Source organism: Eretmochelys imbricata, chromosome 28, assembly GCF_965152235.1.
Source record: "Eretmochelys imbricata isolate rEreImb1 chromosome 28, rEreImb1.hap1, whole genome shotgun sequence".
Lineage (NCBI taxonomy): Eukaryota > Metazoa > Chordata > Testudines > Cheloniidae > Eretmochelys > Eretmochelys imbricata.
This window is the reverse complement of record NC_135599.1, coordinates 5,492,271-5,513,173: the sequence shown is the minus strand read 5'-3', so window position 1 is coordinate 5,513,173 and position 20,903 is coordinate 5,492,271. Positions and strand designations below refer to the sequence as shown.

The following is a 20,903-nucleotide window of genomic DNA, read 5'->3' as shown; positions in this document are numbered from 1 at the left end:
GTCAGCCATATTACCAGGTCAGCACAGGTTTGAATCATAGAACCATAGAATCTCAGGGTTGGAAGGGACCTCAGGAGGTCATCTAGTCCAACCCCCTGCTCAAAGCAGGGCCAATCCCCAATTAAATCATCCCAGCCAGGGCTTTGTCAAGCCTGACCTTAAAAAAAAGGTTTGGATCTTACCCAAAATACCAGGCTGCCAGCCAATCCTTTAGCCTCTAAACTAAAGGAAAGAAGCAAAGGTCAGATTCATTCAGAAATCTATATATCGGGTTCTTCACAGTATTGGTGAGTTCCTGGCTTGAAAGTCTGTCTGGAACATATCCACAGCTTGGATGGGTCATTCAGTCCTTTGTTCAAGGCTTCAGGTTGCAGAGAAGTTGCTCCAGAGGTAGGAAGAGGGATTGAAGAGAAAATGAAGATGATGCAGCTGCCCTTTCTATTCCCTTTGCCTTGTGGCTTGTACTTCCTGTGTCCCAAACACAAGCTTCACAGCACATGGCATGGAAAAGTCCTGGAGTTCTCAGTACACAGGCATACCCCTGCATGTCTTGCTGACTCAATAGGTGTATCCCCTTGGTTCTTTTCATGGGCTCATTGTACAGCTGATGACCCTTGACAGGCCAGTGAAGAGGCTCCGCAGTGCTGATGCCAGTCTGTCCGGGGGTGTCACCCAGAAACACTGCACAAGTCTGGAAATACAGATATACCCTACATGTCTATAACTCACAACACAAAGGTGGTACAAAACATAGAAACAAAAGGATCATACTTGGAAAATCATAGCATTTTCACTGACACCTTACATGGCATATCTAGCATGATTCATTGCAATTTCATCATATTGGTATTTTATTATTAATTATTATTATTAAAGTGTCTCACAATTCCCTACAGTGTCACACCTAGTAAACCAGTGAATTCCCAGGACCAGCTCCCTGGGTCCCTGAAGATGCTGAGCACTCTGCTTATGAGGGATTGAAATACCCACATATCTGCTGGGAACACACACAGACAGGCACAGTCTGTCCCCTGTGACAAAGTTCCTGCTCTACCTTGGTGGGTCTTGCGCTTATTGGCGGATTTGCTCGCCTTGGAGCTTCACGGCAGCCCTCAGCTTGGCCGTTTCTCTGAACCCACAGTCCAGGTTGACGACTCCTGGGTCTGACCAGGAGTTGGGAGGATTTGGGGGGAACCCGGGCCCGCCCTCTACTCCGGGCTCCAGCCCAGGGCCCTGTGGAATGCACCTGTCTAGACTGCCTCCTGGAACAGCTCTGCGACAGCGACAACTCCCTGGGCTACTTCCCCATGGCCTCTCCCAACCCCTTCTTTATCCTCACCATAGGACCTTCCTCCTGGTGTCTGATAATGCTTGTACTCCTCAGTCCTCCAACACTCCATGGTCTCACTCTCAGCTCCTCACGCCCCTTGCTCCCAGCTCCTCACACGCACCTCACTAACTGAAGTGAGCTCCTTTTTAAAACCCAGGTGCCCTGATTAGCCTGCCTCAATTGATTCAAGTAGCATCTTGATTGGCTGCAGGTGTTCTAATCAGCCTGTCTTACTGGTCTCCAGAAGGTTCCTGATTGTTCTGTTACTTTACCCAAGGGAAAGGGACCTACTTAGCCATCTGGCCTGACCCTGTCACAACCCCTATGTTCACTCTTCTAGAAAACTATGATCAATTATTTACATAGTATGGCTTGTTTGAGGTATCATTTGAAAATGCATAATCTATAGAATATTATCCTCCTGTTAAAATATGTGTAGCAACACTATGTAAAATTATGAGATTTTACTGTATCATATTAGTGAAAAAGTTACAATTCTGGGGAACACCCTCAGACCAGTTCCTCAGAAACAGCAAGGCAAGCAGCTGGTCAAATTGCCATTCTCCAGGAGGGGGAAGGTGTGAAGACGACTTTTACATTCCTTCACAGGGACCACTTGAAGCTCATATCTACAACAGAGAGGCGGTCACCATGACTCAGCTGAGAACTGAAGTTGTTTGTCGTACAAAGGACTGAATTATAAAAAGAGGGGAGGAAAATGCTTGAGACTCTCTCTCTCCCCCTTTTCCTCTGCTCATGACAGCTCCTGAAGAAACTGAACTTGGCAGCAGGGGCGAATTAGGGGGACTTCTGGCTGAAAGGACAGCCAGCCTGCCTCAGGATATGGTGAGAGAAACATTTGCTTTGTATCCGTTTTAGCTTGTTAACTTAGATGTTAGTTTGGGTTTTATCTTGCATTTCTTTTGTAAACAATTCTGGCTTTTATACCTCATTACCTGTAGTCAATTAATATGGTTTTTTTGCCGGTAGTTAGCCATCTCATTTTATTGTTTCATCTAACCAGTGTGTTGGGATTAAAGTGTGTTGGAAAATCCATTTGGGATAACAAGGCTGGCACGTGTCATTTTCCACTGATGAAATGACAGACTTCATATGACCTTGCGTCGTTCAGTAGTGTGCTGGACAGTGAAAGATGCACAAAAGTCCGGGACCAGAGAATTTTCTGGGGTTCTCCTGTGGTGCATTGTAATTCGTGAGTCGCTGACTAACAGCGCTCAATACTGTGTAGCTGGCAGCGAGTCACATGCTGGAGACTGGGTGTTAACTGCCCAGGAGTGGCTGTTCTCACAGTAAAGCAGTGGAAAAGCCACCCCAGCTTGGGCAACTGAGGGGAAACAGCTGTTCAACCAGTCAAGATTGTACTGTGGTTAATGTCACAGACACTCAATTTCAAAGCATCTCCTAAAACACAGAGAAAGTAAATCCATGTCCCAGAAGTTGAAGACTCCAGACAGAGGACAAGTCTCCCTGGAACTGCTTCTTGCAGAGAGAGAGAGGTCCAGACACAATGAGAGAGTCCTGGGGAAGCTGGGAACACTATGAATGGGCTGGTGGGGTTCAGTGGAGAAAGGGAACAGGAAGGGCACGGATATCACTGAACGCAGGATCTCAGCAGTCCTAGATGTCAGGATAGCACCTAGTGCAGCCCACTGGAAAACATAATCCCAACTATACATATAAAATTATGGGCTCTAAATGAGCTGTTTCCACTCAACAGAGGGATCTTGGAGTCATTGTCGATAGTTCTCTGAAAACATCCACTCAGGGTGCAGAGGCAGTCAAAAATGGAACAGGGTGTTGGGAATCATTAAGAAAGGGATATATAATAAGACAGGACATAACTTGCCTCTATATAAATCCATGGTACGCCCACATCTTGAATATTGTGTGCAGATGTAGTCGGCCTATCTCAAAAAAGATACATTGCAATTGGAAAAGGTTCAGAAAAGGGCAAAAAAACCCGGACTAGGAGTATGAAGCAGGTTCTGTATGAGGAGAGGTATGTAAGACTGGGACTTTTCTGCTTGGAAAAGAGACAAGAGGGCAAATGAGAGAGGTCTATAAAAGCATGTCTGCTGTGGAGAAAGTAAAGAAGGAAGTGTTATTTACTCCTTCTCAGAACACAAGGACTAGGAATCACCCAATCAAATTAATAGGCAGCAGGTTTATAAGAAACAAAAGGAAGTATTTCTTCAAACAACGCACAGTCAACCTGGGGAACTCCTTGCCAGAGGACGTTGTGAAGGCCAAGATTATAATAGGGTTACAAAAAAAAAAAAACAAACACCGTGAGAAATCTATTGAGGACAGGTCCATGAATGGTTATTAGCCAGGATGGGCAGGGATGGTGTCCCTAACTTCTGTTTGTCATAAGCTGTGAATGGGTGACAGGAGATGAATCACTTCATGATTCCCTGTTCTGTTCATTCCCTCTGGGACGCCCGGTGCTGGTCACTGTCGGAAGACAGGACACTGGGCTAGATGGACCTTTGGTCTGTCCCAGTGTGGCCGTTCTTAAATACCAGGGAACCTAGTGAGTCCAGTGCAATGGGAGGGAGTAGGAAAATCCCTGGGTGTGGAGAACACTGGGAAATTAGAAACTATCATTCAGAAGCAACAGACTCTAAATAGTCTAGAAAAGCAGAATGTGAAAAATAAGAATCGGGGTCATGTGACTTCAGGAATGAAGGACTCAAAAAACCACGTCTGCAGAGAAGAGAGATTGTGGCTATTGCACATGGGGATGGGGGGAGCAACTCTCCAGGTCTCAAGGATTTTCACCACCAACTTAGGCCATCGTCCCATGCACGGGGCAATCCGGAGCAGTGAGGAGTTGTGTCATCTGTAATCCTGGCTGAGTTTCAATGCTCTGCTGCTGGAGCTCCCTTGTCTGGATTCCCCCAGCCACCATTCAAGGTCTGTGTGATCAGTAACCCTGGACCAGCCGCTCTGACCCCAGCAGCCTGCTTCTTACACCCCAAGCACATTCTGGTCTGGGTGGAGAAGGCTCAGGGTTTGAGAGAAGGCCAAGGGTAGGAAGCTTCTGTTCGTTATGCTGGACCTAACCCCCCGTTTTACTTGTGCAAACAGGAGATATTTGACACTGTGCGATTCTGCTCCTGTGCTCTCTTCCCACAGCGTTCAGCAGCAGGGGAGGGTCTCTGGTCGTGTGTGTGTCACTGGCATGCTGGGGTGATGCTGGAACAGGACAGAGCAGAGGTGGCATTGTGGGGGTGGCGTGAACCTCATCTCTTCCGTTCCCCTTCCAAGAACCGAGGGGACAGGAACCCTTACCCAGCCAGGTCACAGTCTCACAGGTCTCCTGCATGACGTCTCTGGAGAGGGCTCTCTGAGCGGGGTCCAGCAGAGCCCCCTCCTCCCTGGTGAAATACACAGCCAGCTCCTCGAAGGTCACCGGCCCCTGGAAGAGCAAGAGCCCCCCACTCAGGACCTGCTGCCCACTCACAGCCCCACTATTCGTGGGGGAGAGGAGCCCATCAAACGGAAACTCTGGGTGGACGGCAGTCAACAGAGTCCCACCCCCACCCCGCTCAGAGCACCCAGGAAACACCAGGGTGAGGGGGCGAAGAGACACCCCTCCTCTCTCCCAGCAGATCCATCACACACCTACTAGACACAGACTGATACCGGAGATGCTGCCCCGAGCAGGGTCTAGGGAGAGATCTCTTGTAGGAAGCCTAACACCCTCCTCCTTGTGAGGAGCTGGATATGAGGCAGGAGAATCTCCCCTAAGCCTGACTGGTGGCTTCCCCCTTCATATTTCAAGGCACCCGCTGGTTAGTTGGGTCAGGCTCCAGCACTAGGAGTCTGGTCCTTTTTCCCAGCCCCATCTACGTGGCTTATTTTCTGTTCACCAAATTGGAGCATTTCCACCTCCGAACCTCATGGGTCTGTTCAAAGAATCTAGGCCACTTATTAAACAACTCCCAGCAGGTCTGCCACCCCCTGGTCTCCTCCCTTTCTCCACCCTGTGCATTTCCTGCCCCGCTCCAACCTCCAAACCAGACGGTGCAAACCTTCCCCTCTCCCGTGTATTTGCTGTCCCTCTCCCTCCTGCAGGAACAGATCAGAACCCCCCCCAATAATCCCTACCTGAGCTGGCTCCTCTACAGCCATGTCACTCCCTTGTCCCATGGGAGGACAGAATGAACCGGAACGAAACGTGAGCGTTGTTCTGCAGCCTCATCGGGCGAGAAGGGCTGTTGTGGAGGTTTGGGAACGGGCATTAGTTCATTTCACATCACGCTTCCTCCAGGCTCTTTCCTTGCAGAGCGAGATCTGAGATTCTGCCGTGCTTAGAAAATGCTCAATCTCTGGATTACAGCAGAGACCTGGCCCCTCCTGCCAGGCTAAGCCCACAGACACACTTTTAACCTCCTTTCTCCCTCCCACATCCCAAAACAAAGTCTCTGAATGCAATCCTAGAAAAAAGCAGAACCAAAGGAGTCCCTTTCGAGGATTCCCTCTGACACTGACCCCACGGCAGCCACACCCCAGCAGGAGGGACGTGGAGACAGGAACTGGGTTTTCCTCTCTCTCATCCTCATCTTGTCCTCAGGAAAGTGATTCTCCCCACAGTGCAGTAATACATCTGTCTGGGCAGATCAAAGAGCTGGAAATCTCTTTCAAAACTCTTATCCCACGGACCCTGTCAGTCTCTCTATCTCCTTTTCCCTGTGCCCTCTCCATGCCTGTCTGCTCGGAAACTCTCATTCCTGGGTTGTTTGCTCCCCCATGGCTGGATTTGCTCCTGCAAATGGCAGGAGAAATGGGGTGGGGGGCTGTTTCTGTAGAGTCATTTTATAGTCCTTCACTGCCTGCCTGGGATTTCCCCATTGCCTGCCTAGGACCCCCACCTGCCCTCCAGCAGGATCTGCCAGCCCATTTGCCGAGGACCCCCTCCTCCTACCAGCAGGACCCCCTGATGCTTTACAGGAGGACCCCTCACTCTGCGCCAGGGACCGCCCCACCACAGCGCTGTGCACTGGGCATGGCAATGGTCCCAGGAGCCAGCTGGGCAATCCCAGACAGAGCCCCTGGCACAGCACCAGGCAGCGTCTAATCCCCTGCCCCACCTGCCCAAGAGACCCCCACTGGTCTGCAGCCAACAGGCCCCCAGTGATACCCACCTCCAGGACCCATAGCCTTAGGGCTGGGCACATCAGAACTACCCCCCGAAACCCCAAACCCTCCAGAACCCACCAACCTGACTAGGGCCCCCCCTGCCCAGCCACCCAGAGGCCTCCCCCTACCACAATGCCCCTTCAGCTCCCGCTGCAATCTCCCCACACAGACATGCACCCCCCCAGCAACAGTGTTCCCTCACAGTGTCTGACAAGTGGACAGAAAGTTATCACCACCCCCTGCTGGCCAGTCACACAGGCAGAGGGAGCCCGGGGGGACGCCTCTTTAACAGGAGAAGGGAAGCCATGGAGGGCCAAAATAACTAAGAAATTTCCATACTCTGTCACTAGCAAATAATGGCCACTGCGGATCCACCCCAGAGTTCGCTACAGCTTTGCACTGCGGGAAGGCCCCCCTCACAGAGACTCTTTGTCATGGGGTTTGGGATATTTCTGGACCCACGCTGCACTCAGAGGGACCTCCTCATCCCGTGCCAGCTGGAGAAAAGAAAAGGGTCCAGCCAACTCTCCTGTTACCAACTGGGAACCACCCATCCCCCAAACAGGGGGAGGCCCCTGGCTTTGATGGGTATTGAATATATGGCTAGTCTCTTTTATCAGCAAACATTTTTAACAGAGAGAAAGGAGGGAACAAATGATTCTCAAAGGAGAGGGAAAGATGATCATTGTTGCAGAGGGGTTCATTTCCCAATCAGGATGGAGAAGGACTCAGGGCGACGTTCTGGTTAAACTTGGATTTATGCTGGAAATGGCCCACCTTGATTATCATGCACATTGTAGGGAGAGTGGTCGCTTTGGATAAGCTATTACCAGCAGGAGAGTGAGTTTGTTTGGGGCGGGGGGGGTGGGGCGGAGGGTGGATTTGTGCTGGAAAACCTGGATTTGTGCTGGAAAACCTGGATTTGTGCTGGAAGTGGCCAACTTGTTGATCACTTTGGATAAGCTATTACCAGCAGGAGAGTGGGGTGGGAGGGGGTATTGTTTCATGGTCTCTGTTTATATAATGTCTTCTGCAGTTTCCACGGTATGCATCCGATGAAGTGAGCTGTAGCTCACGAAAGCTCATGCTCAGATAAATTGGTTAGTCTCTAAGGGCCACAAGTCAACGTAAGCTTTTTTATGAATCTTTGAGACGTACAGAGAAAACGTGTCACAAACTAGGCAACTGAGAACATGGGATAAACGCGAAGACTGGGGGGGATTTTATGTGGCTATTAAAGAACGAGCTGGAAAAGGGGGATCGTTTGTGATATAAAATCCAGCCTGTCCAATACATAAACAGAGAGTGATCGTCCCCCCCCCACCCGCCCCTGTTCACCTGGGCAGCAGGGAGCCCTCTGAGGGGCTCACTGGAGGGGGCGGGGAGGGGGAGCTGGAGGGCTCCCTGGGGGAGGGGAGGGGGCGGTAGTGGGGGATGGGCAGGTGGGGGGTAGGTGGGGGCTGGGGGCAACGGTGCGGCAGTTGGGGGCAGCAAGTGGGACTGGGAAGCCGGGATCAGGGGCAGCCCCATGGGGGACAGGTCCCCTCCCTTCCCCGCCCCGGCAGAGACCCGGCGTCTCCTCCCACCCCGACGCCGGGGCAGCCAGGTTGGGGGATGGCTCCGGGCTCCAACTTCCCACCGACACCGGGACAAATAACTGCGGATAAAACGGGGGGGAGAGGGAAATCCCGCCCCCCCCACGGGAGGGGAGTTTCAATGGACATGTGAGGAGGAGGGAGAGACGGGGGGGATCAGGGGAGACAAGAGAGCGGATCAATGGGGGGGGTGGGGGGGAGTTTACAACCACGTGGGAGCTACCGAGAGAGAAAAGGGGAAAACTGGGGGGCATTCGTGCCCGTGGGGGGGGAAGGGGATCCAATTATCTCCCCCGCCGCCCCCCACTTCCCCCCCGGGAATTTCCTGGCTGCACAGAGACAGTTCAAACCCCACCCCCCGCAACTCCGGCGTCTCCCCCTCCAACACTCCATAACGGACCACTCCCGCCGGGTCCCAGTCTCTGCCCCCCCCCCAATCCCAGCCGTGCCGGGGGCAGAGAGTCACTTTCCTGCCCCCCCACCAGCTCTCTCCCCCCGCGTGGTCTCCCACTCACCGGGTCGGGGGCGGGCAGAGCCCGGGGCTGGTCCCAGCTGGAGAAAGCTCCCCCCCGGCCAGGCACGGGGGGGTTAATGACGGGACCCCCCAGCACAGACCCCGAAGAGGAGCCGCAGCTGCTCCTCCGAGAGACCCGACACGAGGCAGCGCCTGGGGGCGGAGCCTGTAGCAGACCGGGGGCGGGGCATCGTCTGGGGGCGGGCCCTGGAGCAGACCGGGGGCGGGGCAGCGAAAGGGGGGGGGCAGCGTAAGGGGGCGGGGCAGCGTCTGGGGGCGGGGCTTGGAGCAGACCAGGCGCTGCCTCGTGTCGGATCTGTGGGAGGAGCAGCTGCGGCTCCCCTCCGTGGTCTGTGCGGGGTGGGGCCCGTCATTAACGCCCCCCGTGCCCTGCCGGGGGGGGGCTTTGTCCAGCTGGGACCCGCCCCGGTGAGTGGGAGACCCCGGGGGGGGAGCGCTGGGCGGGGGGGGGCAGAAAAGTGACTGCCCCCCACCTGCCCATCCCCCACTGCCGCCCCCTCCCCGCCCCCAGGGAGCCTTCCAGCTCCCCCCCCGCCCCCTTCAGTCAGCCCCTCAGAGGGCTCGCTGCTGCCCAGGTGAACGGGGGCCGTGGGGGGGGGGGACCATCACTTTCTGTTTATGTATTGGACAGGCTGGATTTTATATCACAAACGGTCCCCGTTTTCCAGCTAGTTCTTTAATAGCCACATAAAATCCCCCCCGGTCTTGGCGTTTATCCCATGTTCTCAGTTGCCTAGTTTGTGACACGTTTTCTCTGTACGTCTCAAAGATTCTTAAAAAATACCGTCAACGTTTGCCCCACTTTGACTCTAGTTGTCTCCTTCTAACTGAATATGCCCCTGAGAGCTTTCCCTGTCTCTGTAATTAGAAATGACGACGAAAATCTCAGATTGACACCTTTTCTCAGATTCCTGAATATGGATCTAAAACGTTTGCCAATGTTGCCCATTTCCGCTCTATTCATTGACCAAATAGTGGTGGGAAATACACTCAGCTTTTACCTCCTATCAACAACAGCTAAAAATCCCTCTCATTTTCCACTTCCCTCTCTATAATTTGCATAAATGGATCCAAAATCCCTCAGATTTCCACCCTTTTTCTTTCATTTCTGAACACTGATCTCCAATCACAGGTTTCCCTCTTACAATGTCATTATCAAATGTCAATTAAAAATCCTCTTGGGTTTGGGGCTGTTCCCCATGGCTCTAAATCCGAGCACATTGTCCTTCCTTGGGGGGAACCTGTCGCCCTGAGTCCTTCTCCATCCTGGTTGGGAAATTAACCCCCCTGCAACAATGATCATCTTTCCCTCTCCTTTGAGAATCATTTGTTCCCTCCTTTCTCTCTGTTAAAAATGTTTGCTGATCAAAGAGACTAGCCATATATTCAATACCCATCAAAGCCAGGGGCCTCCCCCTGTTTGGGGGATGGGTGGTTCCCAGTTGGTAACAGGAGAGTTGGCTGGACCCTTTTCTTTTCTCCAGCTGGCACGGGATGAGGAGGTCCCTCTGAGTGCAGCGTGGGTCCAGAAATATCCCAAACCCCATGACAAAGGGTCTCCGTGAGGGGGGGCTTCCCGCAGTGCAAAGCTGTAGCCAACTCTGGGGTGGATCCACGGTGGCCATTATTTGCTAGTGACAGAGTATGGAAATGTCTTACTTATTTTGGCCCTCCATGGCTTCCCTTCTCCTGTTAAAGAGGCGTCCCCCCGGGCTCCCTCTGCCTGTGTGACTGGCCAGCAGGGGGTGGTGATAACTTTCTGTCCACTTGTCTCAGACACTGTGAGGGAACACTGTTGCTGGGGGAGGCAGGTGTCTGTGAGGGGAGATTGCAGCGGGAGCTGAAGGGACATTGTGGTAGGGGGAGGCCTCTGGGTGGCTGGGCAGGGGGGACCCTAGTCAGGTTGGTGGTTTCTGGAGGGTTTGGGGTTTTGGGGGGTAGTTCTGATGTGCCCAGCCCTAAGGCTATGGGTCCTGGAGGTGGGTATCGCTGGGGGCCTGTTGGCTGCAGACCAGTGGGGGTTGGGGTCTCTTGGGCAGGTGGGGCAGGGGATTAGATGCTGCCTGGTGCTGTGCCACGGGCTCTGTCTGGGATTGCCCAGCTGGCTCCTGGGACCATTGCCATGCCCAGTGCACAGAGCTGTGGTGGGGCGGTCCCTGGCGCAGAGTGAGGGGTCCTCCTGTAAAGCGTCAGGGGGTCTGCTGGTAGGAGGAGGGGGTCCCAGGCAAATGGGCTGGCAGATCCTGGTGGAGGGCAGGTGGGGGTCCTAGGCAGGCAATGGGGAAATCCCAGGCAGGCAGTGAAGGACTATAAAATGACTCTACAGAAACAGCCCCCCACCCCATTTCTCCTGCCATTTGCAGGAGCAAATCCAGCCATGGGGGAGCAAACAACCCAGGAATGAGAGTTTCCTAGCAGACAGGCATGGAGAGGGCACAGGGAAAAGGAGATAGAGAGACTGACAGGGTCCGTGGGATAAAAGAGTTTTGAAAGAGATTTCCAGCTCTCTCATCTGCCCAGACAGATGTATTACTGCACTGTGGGGAGAATCACTTTCCTGTGGACAAGACGAGGATGAGAGAGAGGAAAACCCAGTTCCTGACTCCATGTCCCTCCTGCTGGGGTGTGGCTGCTGTGGGGTCAGTGTCAGAGGGAATCCTCGAAAGGGACTCCTTTGGTTCTGCTTTTTTCTAGGATTGCGTTCAGAGACTTTGTTTTGCGATGCGGGAGGGAGAAAGGAGGTTAAAAGTGTGTCTGTGGGCGTAGCCTGGCAGGAGGGGCCAGGTCTCTGCTGTAATCCAGAGATTGAGCATTTTCTCAGCACGGCAGAATCTCGGATCTCGCTCTGCAAGGAAAGAGCCTGGGGGAAGCGTGATGTGAAATGAACTAATGCCCGTTCCTAAACTTCCACAACAGCCCTTCTTGCCCGGCCAGGTTGCAGAACGACGCTCATGTTTCTTTCCGGTTCATCCCGTCCTCCCATGGGACAAGGGAGCGACATGGCTGCAGAGGAGCCAGCTCAGGTAGGGATTATTGAGGGGGTTCTGATCTGTTCCTGCAGGAGGGAGAGGGACAGCAAATACACGGGAGAGGGGAAGGTTTGCACCGTCTGGTTTGGAGGTTGGAGCGGGGCAGGAAATGCACAGGGTGGAGAAAGGGAGGAGGCCAGGGGGTGGCAGACCTGCTGGGAGTTGTTTAATAAGTGGCCTAGATTCTAGGAAGAGACCCATGAGGTTCGGAGGTGGAAATGCTCCAATCTGATGAACCGAAAATAACCTACCTAGATGGGGCTGGGAAAAAGGACCAGACTCCTAGTGCTGGAGCCTCACCCAACTAACCAGCGTGTGCCTTGAAATACGAAGGGGGAAGCCACCAGTCAGGCTGAGGGGAGATTCCCCTGCTTCATATCCAGCTCTAGGAGTGGCTAAGTCATTATGCAAAGTAACCCATTTCCCCTTGTTTTTTCCTGCCCCCCCCCCCCCGACGTTCTTGTTAAACCCTGGATTTATGCTGGAAATGGGCCACCTTGATTATCATACACATTGTAAGGAGAGTGATCACTTTAGATAAGCTATTAGCAGCAGGAGAGTGGGGTGGGAGGAGGTATTTTTTTCATGATTTGTGTGTATATAAAAAGATCTTCTCAACTTTCCACAGTTTGCATCCGATGAAGTGAGCTGTAGCTCACGAAAGCTTATGCTCAAATAAATTGGATAGTCTCTAAGGTGCCACAAGTCCTCCTTTTCTTTTCACAAGGAGGAGGGTGTTGGGCTTCCTACAAGAGATCTCTCCCTCGACCCAGCTCGGGGCAGCATCTCCGGTATCAGTCTGTGGCTAGTAGGTGTGTGATGGATCTGCTGGGAGAGAGGAGGGGTGTCTCTTCGCCCCCTCACCCTGGTGTTTCCTGGGTGCTCTGAGCGGGGTGGGGGTGGAACTCTGTTGACTGCGGTCCACCCAGAGTTTCCGTTTGATTGGCTCCTCTCCCCCACGAATAGTGGGGCCGTGAGTGGGGCAGCAGGTCCTGAGTGGGGGGCTCTTGCTCTTTCAGGGGCCGGTGACCTTCGAGGAGCTGGCTGTGTATTTCACCAGGGAAGAGGGGGCTCTGCTGGACCCCGCTCAGAGAGCCCTCTCCATAGACGTCATGCAGGAGACCTGTGAGACTGTGACCTCGCTGGGTAAGGGTTCCTGTCCCCTTGGTTCTTGGAAGGGGAACGGAAGAGATGAGGTTCACGCCACCCCCACAATGCCACCTCTGCTCTGTCCTGTTCCAGCATCACCCCAGCATGCCAGTGACACACACACGACCAGAGACCCTCCCCTGCTGCTGAACGCTGTGGGAAGAGAGCACAGGAGCAGAATCGCACAGTGTCAAATATCTCCTGTTTGCACAAGTAAAACGGGGGGTTAGGTCCAGCATAACGAACAGAAGCTTCCTACCCCTGGCCTTCTCTCAAACCCTGAGCCTTCTCCACCCAGACCAGAATGTGCTTGGGGTGTAAGAAGCAGGCTGCTGGGGTCAGAGCGGCTGGTCCAGGGTTACTGATCACACAGACCTTGAATGCTGGCTGGGGGAATCCAGACAAGGGAGCTCCAGCAGCAGAGCATTGAAACTCAGCCAGGATTACAGATGACACAACTCCTCACTGCTCCGGATTGCCCCGTGCATGGGACAATCTCCTCGGTTGTTGGTGAAAATCCTTGAGACCTGGAGAGTTGCTCCCCCCATCCCCATGTGCAATAGCCACAATCTCTCTTCTCTGCAGACTTGGTTTTTTGAGTCCCTCATTCCTGAAGTCACATGACCCCGATTCTTATTTTTCACTATCTGCTTTTCTAGACTATTTAGAGTCTGTTGCTTCTGAATGATAGTTTCTAATTTCCCAGTGTTCTCCACACCCAGGGATTTTCCTACTCCCTCCCATTGCACTGGACTCATTAGATTCCCTAGTATTTCAGAATGGCCACACTGGGACAGACCAAAGGTCCATCTGGCCCAGTGTCCTGTCTTCCGACACTGACCAGCGCCGGGTGTCCCAGAGGGAATGAACAGAACAGGGAATCATGGAGTGATTCATCTCCTGTCACCCATTCACAGCTTATGACAAACAGAAGTTAGGGACACCATCCCTGCCCATCCTGGTTCATAACCATTCACGGACCTGTCCTCAATAGATTTCTCATGGTGTTTTTTGTTTTTTTTTTGTAACCCTATTATAATCTTGGCCTTCACAACGTCCTCTGGCAAGGAGTTCCCCAGGTTGACTGTGCATTGTGTGAAGAAATACTTGCTTTTGTTTCTTATAAACCTGCTGCCTATAAATTTGATTGGGTGATTCCTAGTCCTTGTGTTCTGAGAAGGAGTAAATGACACGTCCTTATTTACTTTCTCCACGGCAGTTTTGATTTTATAGACCTCTCTCCTATCCCCCCTTTGTCTCTTTTCCAAGCTGAATAGTCCCGGTCTTTTTAATCTTTCCCCGTACAGAAGAGTTTCATACCTGTAATCATTTGGGTTGCCCTTTTCTGAACCTTTTCCAATTCCAATATATCTTTTTTTGAGATGGGGCAACCACATCTGCAGGCAGTATTCGAGATGTGGGTGTACCATGGGTTTATATGGAGGCGATATGATATTTTCTGTCTTCTTATCTATCCATTTCAGAATGATTCCCAACATTCTCTTTGCTTTTTGACTGCCGTGGCACACTGAGTTGATGTTTTCAGAGAAGTGTGCCCAGTGACTCCAAGATCCCTCTGTTGAGTGGAAACAGCTCATTTAGAGCCCATCATTTTATATGTGTAGTTGGGATTATGTTTTCCAATGGGCTGCAATATGGTGCTATCCTGACACCTAGTACTGCTGAGATCCTGCATTCAGTGATATCCCTGCCCTTCCTGTTCCCGTTCTCATAAAAGAAGAAGAGCATCCAAATGCGTGTTTCCCTTCATTCCCTCAGCGGTCCTCATGGGAATCCCTGATGGGTTCCAAAGTGTATTAAAGCCTTTCTTAAACGGTTACCTCTTGGTGGTTATCAGGTCCTGTGAGTTTGTAGCCCAGAAAGACCCCCCTCAGTCAGCTCAAACTCAGCTGTTCATCCCCCAAAAGTCTGTCGTCTTCAGTCTCCTGAATGAGGGGAAATCCGTCCCTACCCCTTTCTGCGTTGGGTAAAGCTTCAAAAGGTGGAGCTCTGCATAACCAGCCTTGAGATCTGGCATTCATCACCCTGTAGTGATACCAGCTTGCACAGGAAACCCATCCCGCAGCCCTTCATGTGGCGCATCTCGGCATCATAGTCTGTGAAGAATTCATGCTTTCAAGGGCTGGCTTAGATATACAGTCATAATTAAGGCAAGAGTTTGCAGGCAATGAAAAGAGAGTAACTGACAAACGTGAGCAATATCTAATCCTTTAAAGCCTGAAAGTGCCTTGGGGGGAGGGGACAGGAGCCGGCTGTGTGGGGGCGGTGGGGCTCAGATACTGGGCATTGAGAGCCTAGAGCCAGCTGTGCGCTGGAGAGACGGGGCATGAACCAGCTGTGTACAGGGCAGATGAGCAGGGGAGAGGTGCTGTGGACACGGCCGCGAGCAGCTGTGAGTGCCGTCCTCTCTGCAGCATGATGAGAGAGCCTGGCGTCCCACTGCTGATCCCAGACTTGTATGAGGAGGGAAGAAATTGGCATCAAGTCTCAAACGCAGCCAGCCTGTGCCCTGGGGAGGAGATGGGTGTCTCCAGGGAGAAATCTGGGGGATTGTGACCCTGCATGCCCCACCCACCCTCTGATCAGCAATTCCGGATATTAACGGTGATTCCACAAACAAAGAGTAATTTTGGGAAAAAATGCAGTCCTAGCGACAATTTCCGGAAAACACTGGCCCTGGTTGTAACATTAAATCCGATCGTCTCAAGATCTAGGCCTCTGTTGATCAGATCTGCCACTCTGCCTTCACGGAGTTCACTCTGCTGGTGGGTTGTACCCCTTCCCCCATTCTGTGTCTGCCTTGTCTATTTAGATTGAAACTTCTTCAGGACACAGGCCATCAACGCTTCTCGGTTTGTACTGTGCCTAGCAAAATGAGGACCCCCTGTTAGTTGGCCCTTAGGCACTAAGGTAATGAATATGATTGCTAATAATCATCTCCTGGCACTTTGAGCCAAGGAAGCCGGCCTTGGGACGTTACTACTTCAAAGTGAGCTGGGCTTAAAAGCATGGAATATACTTTGTGACAAGTATCCCACAAATTCCACTGACCTCCCTTGTTTTCTTTGCCTTGAGCAGGGTTTCCAGTTTCCAGAACTGATGTGATCTCGCAGCTGGAACGAGGGGAGGAGCCGTGGGTCCCAGACCTTCATGGCTCTAAGAAAAAAGTGCTCCCGAGAGCTGCCTGCATAGGTGAGGCATTGGTTAAACCAACCCTAAAACTGTCGGTGAATACAGGAAACATTTGGGATGCCCTACAAAGACCTTGTGAGCTCTCCAAGTTCAGGATTGTTCCCTGCAGATGTAGAATCATAAGGCAGAGGTCACTCATGGCTTCCCACCTATCCTGACTGACAACTGGCAGCAGGTCCCTCCCCAATCTCACTGTCCCCTGAGATTTCTTCTGAGATACGGACCCAGAACTGATCCCTTCCTTTCTCTCCTCTGGGGAAGGTTGAAGGGAAAATCAGCTCCTGATAGGTTTGATCTGTCCTGTACACATTTTGGTTCCTTCATCCCTTTTTCCATTCTTCTCTCTGAGATTTCCTTTCTCTCTGGCGCAGGCAGAGACTTACGTCTGGATTCTCTCGGTCTCCCGTCAGGTGTTGGGATGGTGAGTGAAAACGAGGAGGAACCCCAGCAGGAAGATGCTGAGCGAGTAGAAGCCCATGGGATGTTGTCAGGAAGGTCCAAAGGGAATGATTCTGGGAGCTGTGCACGCCCAGAAAAAACAAAAGCCTGTGAGAGTCAGCAGAGGCCAGAGGAAAACTTCGGTAGCCAGTCAGACCTTATTACACGTGAGAGAATGAACTTGGAAGGAACACGCTACACATGCCTCGAGTGTGGGAAAAGCTTCAAAGGGAGCTCGGACCTTCTCAGACATCAGAGAATCCACACGGGTGAGAAACCTTACGCATGCGTGTGTGGGAAATGCTTCAAGCGGAGCTCGCATCTGATTGCACATAAGAGAATCCACATAGATGAGAAACCTTATGGCTGCCCTGAGTGTGGGAAACACTTCAAGCAGAGCTCACACCTCATTACACATTGGAAAATCCACATGGGTGAGAAACCTTACGGGTGCCCTGAGTGTGGGAAACACTTCAAGCAGAGCTCACACCTTATTGCACATCGGAAAATCCATACGGGTGAGAAACCTTACGAATGCCCTGAGTGTGGGAAACACTTCAAGCAGAGCTCACACCTTATTGCACACCGGAAAATCCACACGGGTGAGAAACCTTACGGATGTCCTGAGTGTGGGAAACACTTCAAGCAGAGCTCACACCTTATTACACATCGTAAAATCCATACGGGTGAGAAACCTTACGGATGCTCTGAGTGTGGGAAAAACTTCAAGCAGAGCTCAACCCTTATTAGACATCGGAAAATCCACACAGGTGAGAAACCTTATGGATGCTCTGAGTGTGGGAAACACTTCAATCGGAGCTCAACCCTTATTAGACATCAGAAAATCCACATGGGAGTGATCTGTAACAAATGCCTTGACTAGGGCTGACCAAAGGTATTTTTTTCTTTTCAATCACATTTGCTAATTCCCACTTAGTGATCTGTGCCCCATCTTCACCGTGGTTACTCAGCTCCCCCAGATGAGTTGCCTGCTCCTGCCTTTTGCAGCTCACCCTTCTTTGGGGTCAGTCCTGTGATGTTTTCTATCAACTCCTTTCTTTTTGGGTCAAAGGAGCGAGTGTCCCTCCAGCCAGGAATGTTCATCAGCTCCAGGTGTGGGAGAGAGAGGTTTGTTCCCAACAAGCTACACTGAGGCAAAAACTACCCGTGCCTTACATCCACTAGGACTGTACATGGCATTGGCTGCTCAAGTTAGTGATCTTGGTGTTAAAAGACAATTACAGTTGTCGTGCAGATGCAGCCGAGGTGCAGTGGTTGGCATTAGCTTTCCCCTTGACCTGACCTAAACTCCATCACATGTCCTAGTCTAAACAAAGCCTGAGCATCACAGTTATACTGTTCCCCCATTTAAAAACAATTGTTAGTCATCAAGTTCCCCCACCAGGATCATATTGTTTCATTCCCAGTTGTCACAGTTCATCAGAGCGCTGTTGCTTCAGGTTTTCCTGAAGGCAGATATTTTTACTCCCGTTTTCCTCCCTTAAAATATATTGAAGTATAACAAAGAGCAGGAATAGGGAAGGGATAGGGAAAAATGTCTTTTCCCCTCTGTAACAACAGAACAACATAGGGTAAATCAGAGGGATTCTCCATCACCATCTCTATCCCCCTGTTCTTCAGTTGGTAAGGTCAGTATTTCCCGAAGGGGCTGGGAAGAGGATTCTCTAGTAAATGATTTGGAACTAACTAAAAGACCCATTCATTTGCCTCCCAAAGCAGTTGTGGCCCATGCCCTGCAGGAGGTTGCTCCTGAAGATCTTCCCTTCCTAATCAGGTGCATGTTGCCTCTTATTTGGGAAATGCAATCCCTTCCTAGGTAGAGATGGGAAAAATGGAAGTGACATTTCTGTTCAGCTCCCTCCTGGGAGATGCTGTAAATGTGTAGGAAATGACATCCATGAGGAATGTGATAGAGCTGCAGAAAGACACCCATTTTGAGTAGATACCTGACATTTGGTGTCTTAGAGGGATTCTAAGCCGCACCTGAATGTAGTCCCTTATTTAAATCTGTGCCACCAGATTAAAGAAACAAAAGGGCATATTTGGGGGAGTTATACCTCAGTATCGCTACTGGTATGTTGTGTGGTTGGTGAAGAATTCTACGCCAGAGCCGTGTAAAATTGCTACAACTAAGGTCAAAGATTTGACAAGAACTCAGGTAGAAATGAGAGGTACGAGTGGTTGATTTTCACCCCAGAGATGGACGCTATGGTGACCTGTGGCCAAGGTAAACTGTTTTTAGAATTGCTCACACTTCTAAAGGATGCCATGATGAAACTGGGAACAACTGTCTTTTACCATTTGGATCCCAAGTTTCCTGAAGCACAGAGAGAAACAGCTGATTCCTTCAGAGCCATGCCATGCCTATGGGTCCCAAACTGGCTGCCTTGCTGGACAAGAAGCACTTGCATGTTGGTTAAATGATGGTAGCCAATGAGGGAATGTAACAGATTCCAAGTTCAGATTGCAGGATACATGAATGCTGAGTCCAGAGTCTGTGGTTTGGTCGTGATGCATGATAGAAAGGGGCCATGACAGGGACACACTGCCGTGCGGGGTCAAAGTGAAGGAGCTGTGACACACCTACCACAAGGTGCAGGAGGCAAACTGCTGCTCCATATTGGGGGCTAACTAACCCCAGCATCACGGCAAGAATCTACCTAGCAGCGGGAGAAAAAATATGTATGAGAGTCAAAGACACCCCCACGTGGCCTGTCTCTTCCCCAATCTCAACACCTGGAAGATTGTCTGGAAGACTCAGAATTTGAACTGCAGAGATTGGTCCCAGGCTGAGAGGGAATTCAGTCTGTGTATTAAGAACTCAACATGGCCTGGAGCAACCAGTGGGTGACAAAAGCTGTTTGATCCAATTCTTGCTTAGTATATTCAAATTAGAGTTATACTCCAATACTTATACTCAGTTAAAATCTAACTTTCTGTAGTTAATAAACTTGTTTTACTATTTTATACTTACTCCTGAGTTTGTCCAAAGTGCTTGGGAAAGTTGCTCACATGACAAAGGCTGGTGCATGTCCCCTTTATTTTTGATGAAGTGGCGAACTAATTAATGAGCTTACACTTTTCAAGAGAAGGCCGTGAGCCGTGTAAGATGGTACATTTCTGAGGTGCAAGGCTGAGAGCTGGGGAGATATGCTGGTGTCTCTGTATAATTGAGGAGTGGTTTATAGAGCATTCATGCAACTGAGTTGGGTGCTTTGCTGCATGTTGTTGGCCAAATGATCATAGAATCCTAGGATATCAGGGTTGGAAGGGACCTCAGGAGGTATCTAGTCCAACCCCCTGCCCAGAGGAGGACCAATCCTTAACTAAATCATCCCAGCCAGGGCTTTCTCAAGCCTGATCTTAAAAACTTCTAAGGAAGGAGATTCCACCACCTCCCGAGGTAACCCATTCCAATGTTTCACCACCCTCCTAGTGAAAAAGTTTTTCCTAATATCCAACTTAAATCTGCCCCACTGCAACTTGACCATTACTCCTTGTCCTGTCATCTGCTGTCACTGAGAATAGTCTAGATCCGTCCTCTTTGGATCCACCTTCATTTAGTTCAAAGCAGCTATGACATCCCCCCTCATTCTTCTCTTCTGTAGAGTAAACAATCCCAGTTCCCTCAGCCTCTCCTCATAAGGCATGTGTTCCAGACCCCGAATCATTTTTGTTGCCTTTCGCTGGACTCTCTCCAATTTCTCCACATCCTTCTTGTAGTGTGGGGCCCAAAACTGGACACAGTACTCCAGATGAGGCCTCACCAGTGTCGAATTGAGGGGAAGGATCACATCCCTCGATCTGCTGACAATGCCCCTACTTATACACCCCAAAATGGGACTTATACACCCCAGTCGTCTGGGACTTCCCCCGATCACCATGAGTTTTCAAAGATATTGGACAATGGCTCTGCAATCACATCCGCCAACTCCTTTAGCCCTGTCGGATGCAACGCATCCGGCCCCATGGACTTGTGCTCGTTCAGCTTTTCTAAATAGTCCCGAACCACTTCTTTCTCCACAGAGGGCTGGTCATCTCCTCCCCATGCTGTGCTGCCCAGAGTAGCAGTCTGGGAGCTGAGCTTGTTCGTGAAGACAGGCAAAAAAAGCATGGAGTACATTAGCTTTTTTCACATCCTCTGTCACTAGGGTGCCTCCCTCATTCAGTAAGGGGCCCACACTTTCCTTGGCTTTCTCCTTGTTGCCAACATACCTGAAGAAACCCTTCTTGTTACTCTTAACATCTCTTGCTAGCTACAACTCCAGGTGTGATTTGGCCTTCCTGATTTCACTCCTGCATGCCCAAGCAATATTTTTATACTCATCCCTGGTCATTTGTCCAATCTTCCACTTCTTGTAAGCTTCTTTTTTGTATTTAAGATCAGCAAGGATTTCCCTGTTAAGCTACAGTAATGTCCTGAGCTC

General features: G+C 50.9%; 1 protein-coding gene across 1 annotated transcript in view; it reads left to right on the top strand.

Moving 5' to 3' along the window:
* LOC144258216 (uncharacterized) overlaps window positions 1–20,903 on the top strand; it is a 970,182-nt gene that overhangs the window by 104,875 nt on the left and 844,404 nt on the right. Inside the window, exon 2 of the mRNA XM_077806620.1 lies at window positions 16,806–17,305. Coding sequence (XP_077662746.1) covers window positions 16,806–17,305 — 500 coding nt within the window. The remainder of the gene's footprint in view (window positions 1–16,805; window positions 17,306–20,903) is intronic.